Source organism: Mastacembelus armatus, chromosome 17, assembly GCF_900324485.2.
Source record: "Mastacembelus armatus chromosome 17, fMasArm1.2, whole genome shotgun sequence".
NCBI lineage: Eukaryota > Metazoa > Chordata > Actinopteri > Synbranchiformes > Mastacembelidae > Mastacembelus > Mastacembelus armatus.
Window position 1 is genome coordinate 7,377,838 of NC_046649.1, and position 9,051 is coordinate 7,386,888.

General features: G+C 39.4%; 1 protein-coding gene across 3 annotated transcripts; it reads right to left on the reverse strand.

The window, feature by feature from the left end:
- Positions 1 to 687: 687 nt before the first annotated feature.
- hhatla (hedgehog acyltransferase like, a) lies at positions 688 to 8,805 on the reverse strand. 3 transcript variants are annotated; one of them, XM_026314469.2, is made up of 13 exons: positions 8,588 to 8,805; positions 7,423 to 7,539; positions 5,960 to 6,027; positions 5,735 to 5,848; positions 5,184 to 5,204; positions 4,755 to 4,949; positions 3,953 to 4,162; positions 3,373 to 3,544; positions 2,895 to 3,039; positions 2,742 to 2,777; positions 2,449 to 2,650; positions 2,179 to 2,320; positions 688 to 1,898 (listed from the first exon to the last, which is right to left on the reverse strand). In XM_026314469.2, exons 2-13 carry the CDS (start codon positions 7,526 to 7,528, stop codon positions 1,756 to 1,758), a joined length of 1,554 nt encoding a protein of 517 aa, XP_026170254.1. In that variant the 5' UTR covers positions 7,529 to 7,539; positions 8,588 to 8,805; the 3' UTR covers positions 688 to 1,755. The 3 variants fall into 3 exon arrangements, with proteins under 3 accessions (XP_026170254.1, XP_026170255.1, XP_026170256.1); XM_026314470.1 differs by lacking the exon at positions 8,588 to 8,805 and adding an exon at positions 7,940 to 8,043; XM_026314471.2 differs by lacking the exon at positions 5,184 to 5,204 and having other exon boundaries at positions 8,588 to 8,802.
- Between the last annotated feature and the right edge of the window lie 246 nt (positions 8,806 to 9,051).

Below are 9,051 nucleotides of genomic sequence, written 5' to 3' on the forward strand. Positions count from 1 at the left end.
GAGACTGCATGTACAGATGTGCCTTCTTGGAGTAACTGGACTACCTGAGCACCCTGACTGGGCTGCCTCATGCTACAAGTAGTGACAGGGACACCAGCAAAACAACCTGAGAAGAATCAGTCAGGAAGGATAATGTGAGTATTTGTCTGTGGCCACTACATGTAAACCCATTTCTCTTTGGGGGTTTACCTTGCTTTTTCCTCTACATTGTACCTGTGGTCACTTTCATTGGCACCAAAGTAGGTGAAAATGGTTCACAATTACTTTTTCCTTTCTAAATAGATTGATGTCCCTGAAGTTTAACTGACTTCGTGTTATACTGTGATGAAGTAATTTTTTGAGCAGTTTAAAATGAGGGAAATGTCAATCAAGTTCAGACTGTGCCTGTCCCCACACGGTGCTGAGAATAGGTCTCATCTGGCAAAACGACTGGTCTTTAAGGTTTTTATCACACCAGTCAACTTTGGTCAAATTGGTCCATCTTGTGGCGATAGTTGAAAATGTCTCCCTATCAGACATACCGGTAGCATCAAGCTGAACTTAAATGAATTTTAAAAATTCCATCTATTTAAACAAAATGAAATAAGATGTTTTAATGCAAAGCATGCTTCTCCATCCAAGTGAACAACAATAGATTACATTAAATCTTCTCTCCATACAGCAACAAGACAAACTCTAACTTATGTGTCACTTTAGGATAAAACAAAACTTTATTCCAAGTTAAACCTTTAACTTAAACACTTTGGAATAAAAACCCTACAATAACAAAGGTGGCAAATCTGCATAAACTTCTTCCTCCTGCATCCTGCACTGAAGAGACACTGCAGGTTTTGGTGACAGGCAGGATAAGGCTGACCCATATTCCCTGCTGGGCCTGTTGTTCTTCGTGACAAACTGAGGGCCTGGATCTTATGAGAGAGGATGGAGGAAAGATTGCCCAAATGCAACACACCAACAGTAATTTCTTTTCGATTACAAAGTAGTGGAGTAAAGCTGTTATTCTTGGGTTGATTAAACTACATTCATGTTTTCATTATTATAAGAGAGCTAACACATTCTCAGTCAAAATGACTAGCCTATACATTGTGACTTGTTTTTTTGCTCACTGAAAGTAAAACAAATATACATTACAATCAGCGGCAAGCAACATGGAGGACGTCCATAGCACCCTTCATAAATTTTCTCAACTGCACTCCATTCGTGGCAAACTTTCAAGTTTTTCAAGTTTTAATCCTTTCGGTAAAGTTAAACATTATCAAGATGAGGATCGGAGGCACTAAAGTCAATATCAAGAGACTGTCTGACTAAAAATATTTCTGTTAATGATTTTTTTAAAGGAAAAAAAAAATCTCCAAATTTGAAAAACTAAATTAAAAATAAATACTAGACACAACCACAGAAAACAGTAGTTGCTCCTTTACTGTATGGCCTTTTACACTGTTAGGCGTAGCATCACAAAATAGTTGGCAGGCCTATATTTTGTTAAACAATCTCTTGTATGGATAAATACAAAATACACTATCGGTGGGGGCTTGTGCCAAAGGTTGTGACGATTATCTACAGCAAGTGCACTTGAGAATATTTCACAGTTGAAAACATTGCCTCACTTCTGACAATCAAAAAACACAGGCTTGTGAACAATGTAGGTGCTGACTGGCTTTTACAGTCTGTTTTGGTTACAGTTCGCAAGACCCAGGATGGAACAATATGAGGGGCTGTTGACCCTGATGTTTGTGAAACGCTTTTCCTGTCTGCTTATTCTGCTTTTTCTTTTCCGCCATCCACTGGCTTCACTGGCTCCTGATCCTGCAGCAGGGCTTGTTGTCTCTCCCTCTCCTTCACCAGCTGCACACCGCAGTAGGTCACAAGTAACACTGAGAGCGTAGACAGAGGGAAGCCTGGAGATGAAAGCAAGAGAGGAGGAAGTGGAAAATTGGAAAATGGAGGAGAAATAAGAAGAAAAAGGTATGACTTTGAAAAAAATGCAGCTTTTTATTGTGCTCTGCCATGAGTAGATGTTCAGTAGTCTTTTTGCTTCCAATTTGAATCATTTTCGTTATTTCATTATGGCTCTTTAGAGTATTTTCACCTTCGACTTATGTCTGTGTTGTTCTCACGGCAACAGACAAGAAAACCTTGGCTTTATTTTACATACTTTACATTAATGGCTGGTCTTACCTCTGAAAATCAGTCTTCTGCCCACCAGTTTGGCAAACTCCAAACTGTTGAGTGAGAGAACATTGTACAGGACGATGGCCCAGAAGTTGGCTGCGTTGAACACACCACGGATCCTGCGTGACATGGCTTCACCCATAGCACCCTATAAATAAAACAAACAGCAACATATTCAGGGATCTTGTATAAATAAAATGTGACAGAGTTCTATATAACATTAGCTTTTCAGTGACTGTCCATTTGAAATTAACCAAGTGCTGCTATTTTCCTCACCTCAATGGTAGAAAAAGGTGGTAGAGAGAAGAATTTGGCTACCCATAGCTCAAAGTTGAGGCCAAAGCAGTTGAAGAAGGACCAGATGTAAACCACTTCACATGGGCCCAGCCACAAGGTGGTGATACAGAAGGTGCTGACAGTTGCCAGGAGCTCCTTGAAGATTTTATCATGATTCCCACCAATATAATCATAAACATACCTGCAAAATTTAAACTCTGGTCAGGCCCAAACCATTTTATAGAAATGTGGTTCTGTTACTTTCAAAGTACTGATTTCATTTGAAGACTCACTTGCACAGCCAGTCATTGATGCCTCTGTCAAAGTGCCTAAAAAGAATTTTTCCATGTAAATCTTTTTACATAATTTCAAGGTTTAACATGATCATCAAAGAACTCCCACAATAATTTCCTAAGATTGCACACAACCGGTGCAAGCACACGTACGTCTCAGCGAAGACGTATAGCATGGTGATACACTTGGGGGGCTGAGGAGGGTCCAGGTGGTCCAGTGTAGCCACAGTGTTGATTACACCAAACATCACAGCTGATTTCACCCAATCGTACACCAGATTGGAATAAGCCAGGCCAGCTGTAAAGAGACACACACGTTACCTTATGGTGTACTGATGGTACACTGTAATGAAACTGTAAAGAACAAGTTTGGGTGTAAACGTCTTCTACACTTCTATTAAATGGTTGATTTGAATTTTAGATGAAACACATAAAGCTTGGACTCTTCAGTAACACAGAAAACAGAGCAAAAGTGCATCCAGCCAAAAATTGTATTTGCAATGTCATGTATTTAGATACTGATATCATATTTTTATAATATACAGATATGAATAATACAAAGACATGTCATCTATCTGCATATAACAAAAAATAAAACACAAATCATTAGTACCAGATATAGCTAACTCACCCAGACACCAGTCAGACAGCTTGGTGACAAGTTTCATATCACTGGGGATTGTCAAGATGTATAGATAATGGAAGAAGACGTCCACCACCATAATAACTCCTAGGTGTAACAAGGCCTTGGCAGTGATGTTCCACATCTCCCTCTCTTTGCGTGTCAATTGCGTGTTGGTTGCCTGTGGAATAAAACCTTTCAGTAATGTGAACAAGCCATAACTGTTTAAAAAAAAAAAAAAAACCCATCCCAACACGTAGTACACTAAAGCAGCAGTCACTCAATAAATAGATTCTTACTTTGAGTTACAAATGAGAATCTACACTAGTTTAAAAGACTTAAAGTGTAAAGCTTTTCTATTCCACCTCTCTCATTGACTTTCAGATTGATTATATAAACACAGCAGCATCTTACATGTTTTCGTCAGCTGTTCTAAAAATGACACGACATTACATGAGCCTCCATGACTTGTCTTTCATAATGTGTAATCATTAATGATGGCTTAATACCTTAATACCTACAGGCTGCTCACTTTTCCGTTGTACTAATTTACCCCAGTCAGTTACCACATTGAGTGTAAAATCCTCACCTGGGCATGAAACCTGTCAAAAGTCATGATAGGTCCAAAGAAGAAGAAGGGGAGGTAGAAGTTGTATTTCAGCAGGTCAGTGAACGTGTAGTTGCCGTCCTTCTTTTCACAGTTCTCTAAAGCAAAGCTAATGCAGCGCATGATGCTGAAGCCGCAGCCTCCATAGAACAGGATGTCTTGCAGGTCAAAGGAACCAGTTACTAGGGTTTCCTAAAGAAAGAGCATCAAACATCATCATTTTCCATATGGACTACAATATCTCTAGACTCTCACCTCACAGCAAGAAGGTTCTTGGTTCAAACCCCAGCCAACCTGGAACCTTCCTGTCTGGAGTTTGCATGTTCTCCCTGTGTCTGTGTGGGCTTTCTCTGGGTACAATAGTTTCCTCCCACAGTCATGTGGTTTAGGGCTGGGCTAATTGGTGAACGTAAATTCCCCAGAGACCCTGGATGTACCAGGATAAGTGGAAGATTGTCACCTACATACATATATTCATCTAATGTATAGTGCACACATCATAGCTGCCAGAGTTGCACTACTGCATTATTATGTTTTTTGTATTTGCTCATCTTTTATATAGTCTAAGATATCGTAATGCATTTAGCTTTTAATCTCATCTCTCTGTTTGATATGATTGAGATGATAATATATGATTTTATTTTTATTTATTTTATTCAATTTCAAACAATTAAGTCTGGTTTCCACGGGCTCTTTCTGAATTAAACTGATGCCATTTTATACCTAAAGTATGTAACATCCCCCCCTGCTGATTTGAGGTTTGAACCTGGAACCGTCCACTTACCTGCCAGGAATTATAGGGCTCCAGCTTGATGGAGGCCAGTGTGGCCAAACCTGCTGCGAAGCACATCCATTTCTTTTTGACCAGGGCAACGCTGTAGAGTATGATGCAGTGAGACAGAACCAGAGCAATGAAGGTCCAGCCCATTGTGACCAGGACTGCCAAACCACCGTACACACCAAAGATCAAGGATCTGTGCTGTGGGTAAAGAGGGGCCAATGTCTGTGTAAGGTCATGACAAGATTATTCTACTATTCATAATTAAATGCAACACACATGGAACGTGGTGTTAGTCCAACAACATCTACAACAATGGATATGCTTAGAATGGAAATATGAAACTGTGTGAAACAAAACTACTTTCCAGGTATCAATGGTTTAAATGAAACACATGACAAATATTATTAAAATTTACAAGTTTATTAATGTTACCTTACATCCATCTATACCAATCTTCATTGTAAGCATGAAACAAGACAGAAAACATGTTTAAAACATAATAAAGTGTTTTAAATATGTCCAAATATTCACAGGAGAGAATCATAGGTACAATCAACAGACACCATCACAGTCTCATAAAATGCAACTCATGCTCATGCATCAAGTCAATAAAATGTGATACAGATATACAGCATAATTTTTTGCTGAGGAGAACAAATGCAGTGAATTGAACTGAATTGAATTTCCTGTATAGGCCAACGTCTACTGTTCACATAAGTACAAACCAGCTTTGCAATGCATGTGTTAAGTAAGTATATCATAGCACATATTAAATTAAATCTGGACCTTGACTAGAGCAGAGCTTGTGCTGACTCACAAGTGCAAACATACACATACAAACACATGCATATGAATACATTTACAGTAGATACATACAAAAAAGGCATGCAGATACCTGTACGGAGTCTGAATAGAATTTTATTTTATGGATATTTACACTATCTCTGTCTGTCTTTACCACACACACACATACATGCACGCACCTTTGGAGTTATCAGGGTGAATATCTTGGCAAAGATCACGTGACCGGTGAGAGCAAAAAGGATATGATTGCGGAATGTAGAGAACCACATTATCCATTCGAAGTCCGCAACATCCTGTGGCAAAGGTAAGTGCATTAGTAACACATATCAATCACTCTCTTGGCATACTGTAGTTGTAAGTCCAATGAATACAATAAAATACATACTATATATTTATATACTTACCATTTTCCTTCCAAAGTAATACCATCCTGGTTTCACACTTTCTTTAAAGGCCCTTCTGTTTACATTGTCTGAATAAAGACCAAAACACACATTTCTAAGTAAGAAACTGTGCATTGGAAATAGTTTTTGATCAACAAAAGCATTAAGATTTTAAATCATGCCAGTATATGTTAAAGCTTCTAATGCTGTGGACTGCTAAATCCAGATTTTATGCAGCTTTATGTTGGGGTCCACTGTATGTAAACACTGAACAATTTTTAAATAATGTTCCCTGTAGAAGCTACAATTTGAACAGCTTTAGTGTAATTGTTGGATTATTCACAGTGAATTTAAGATGTAAGAGCATATTCAGTCTGTTTGATAACATCAAATATTACATAATGTACTCATTGCGAAGCTTTCTATTTTTGAGGCTGACATCTATACTCATATGGTCATAATCTGTTTGTAAGAGATTAGTTCACAGCATAACCTGAATGAAACACTAACACAGAAATAATAATCATAATCATGGCAGTGATGTTGAGACATTCAGTACAAAGCAACAAATGCGACTGACGTGCCCTCACACCAGCTCCTCCGGCTTTGCCTGCTTACGTTAATGGCCATGAAAAAGGATATCAAAATGTGAGGTCAGTCAGGGAAAGCCTCTTACTTCTGGGAACACAGCCAGACTTCTATTACCAGTAAACTGTGCTACTGTAGCATGCAGACCTGTGTATTATGAATGTCTGCAGATAGAGCAGCCACAAATGACAATAGCAAGTGACAGTATTAAAGAAAAAACAACTAAAGAAGAGAGGTAAGCCAGTTTGAAGACTGACAATGTGATTCTGCTCTGGCCAGTCTGACAGCACAGACTGTGACAGACTGTGCCATTCACCAGATGACACTCAGTCCATTCAGATATGTGGGCGGAGAGGCTAGTTTTGCCTTTTACAGCGTGAACACAAGCAAAGATATGGCATTATTTCAGGATAAAAGATTTAGGATTATCTGGCTCACTAAGCTCAATGCTCAGTGGGCTGAAATATCAGCATCAGGGAAATAAGTAGGAAGTAATTGGACCATCTTTAAAAAGTCTTCATATTAATAGAAGCATTGCGGGAATTCCTTGGGGAGGGGGGTCATTTTAATTTGAAAATTAACACATTGTTCTACACTGTTTTAGAGGAAGTACAGCAGTGTTTAAGTATGAATTTTGTTTTTTAAATATAGGTTTACATTTTTACATGTAATTAACTTTTGAGTGACATTTATTTGTGTTAGAAGTGTTGAGTGTTTACTCAAAGTTGGTACCGCTTTTGAGTAGCTGTTTGGAAAGGGGTCCTGCCACCCTTTGATAAATATAAATAAATTTCAGTGAATTTCAGAAAACCTCTGGCATTGTGTTACTGATTTTTTTGAGTTACACCAACGGTATGTATGTGCTTTCAACAACCCTTAACATGTTGTGCACTCACCACTTGAAGCTTCAAATATCCAACTGCCTGCCCATATCAAGGCCATGGCAAGTACAGCTGTGTAGAGATACAGCTCATATCTGGGGAGGGCAGTCTTGATCCCCATGGTGAATCAGCCTAACAGGGTTGAAAAGCAATCAGCCACAATATTAGACCTGACTGAAGGCAAAAAGTATGGGTATCAACAAAAATAGACATACTCAAAACTGGTAACCGAAGATTTGTTTCTTAAATATGAGGAAAAGCTTATTGCAGTGTATTTCAAATGTCAGGGATTATTATGAAGGAATTTGGTAGGTTTTTATTAGGCCTGAGGCGTCAATATGAAAACATTCACTTTCACAGCTGTGTCTTAGAAATACTGCGTGGACTTAAAAACATGACTAATAACAGTATGGTACAGAATACCGTACTCTATATAACACTGAATTAATTATGATTTTTTCAGTTTAGTCGGCGCCATTCATAAAAAAGCCCTTTAAAATAATAAACCATTTACAAACTATAAATTACCCACAACACAAGATAAATGTAAGAAGCCTATCCAGTGTGCCAACACCAATCAGAAAGGTTCTTCTTGTCAGATACAAACCAAGGTGTTTTAACGAGGTGATATTTTGTTAATAAGCCTATAGGCTGGACAGGCCAGTGACTTAAATAGTACTGCAGAGCTCTGGCTCTTCGGAATCAGCATCGTCAGCTGCGCAACCCTACCTCTCCTTCCTATTATAGCTCTTGCAGTTGGTCAGCTGTACAGCGGGGCAGCTGCAGTGCTATGTGATCTGAGAGGCGCAGGGGACTCACTTCACAGAATAATTAGCACCGAGCAGAATGACCAAGAATGGTCCTCTGGAGTAGGACGACAAATAAGAGTTGTTTTCCAGTGGAGAATAACGCACTTGTACTGGCTTTATTGTGTATTTGTGTGTCAGGCCCATCGCCTACTTTGAATTAAAGTTAAAGGAGTTGGACTAACAAGTCCTGCCCATGCCAAGATGTAACCATGGCCAAGCAGGGCCCCAGCAAAGCGTCCTGCATACAAATTAGGTTTACTGTTTCACTGCTCCATGCATACAGAGCCGAAAACGCACAGGCATTTTGCTTTGATAGTAATTGTTACCCTTATCGCCTATTTAAGCCTATGCACAAATAAGTTCTTACTAACCTGGTATCCGCTTCACACTGTCAGGAAGAGGGCAGCAGTGTTTACAGCCCGACTCTTCAATATAGAAAATGAATAAAAGCAAAGGGGGTGGCGGTGGTTACAGCAGGTTTTCTAATTCATCCGTCTTGCGGGGCTTAAGGCTGCCGCTGCCTGCGATCCACAGCCTCGGCCAGTCAGGATGATGCGGACTCAAAGGAGGAGGAGGCGGAGGAGGAGGGGGATATATTTATCCTTCACTAGTGCACCGCAGAGAGGGGTGGTCCACACCGAGCCGACCAGACCCTGCTGGAGCGCAAAAACATTCTGGGACAATGGTTAAATTTAAGAAGGAAAGCAGGTGCACAAATTGTTGCCTGTGCACAGTGTGGTGATGTGCAAACACTGCAGCCTATGTCCAATTGCAATCATTATAGAATTTACTCTATAATGAAATATGATGACAAGTTTAAAATGCAAAGCACCGC

Coding starts and splice junctions, on each gene's coding strand:
- hhatla (XM_026314469.2), bottom strand. CDS start 7,528: ATGGGGATCAAGACTGCCCTCCCCAGATATGAGCTGTATCTCTACACA. Junction 5,849..5,959: donor ATTACTTTGGAAGGAAAATG/GTAAGTATATAA, acceptor CCTTTGCCACAG/GATGTTGCGGACTTCGAATG. Junction 3,545..3,952: donor TTGACAGGTTTCATGCCCAG/GTGAGGATTTTA, acceptor TTTATTCCACAG/GCAACCAACACGCAATTGAC.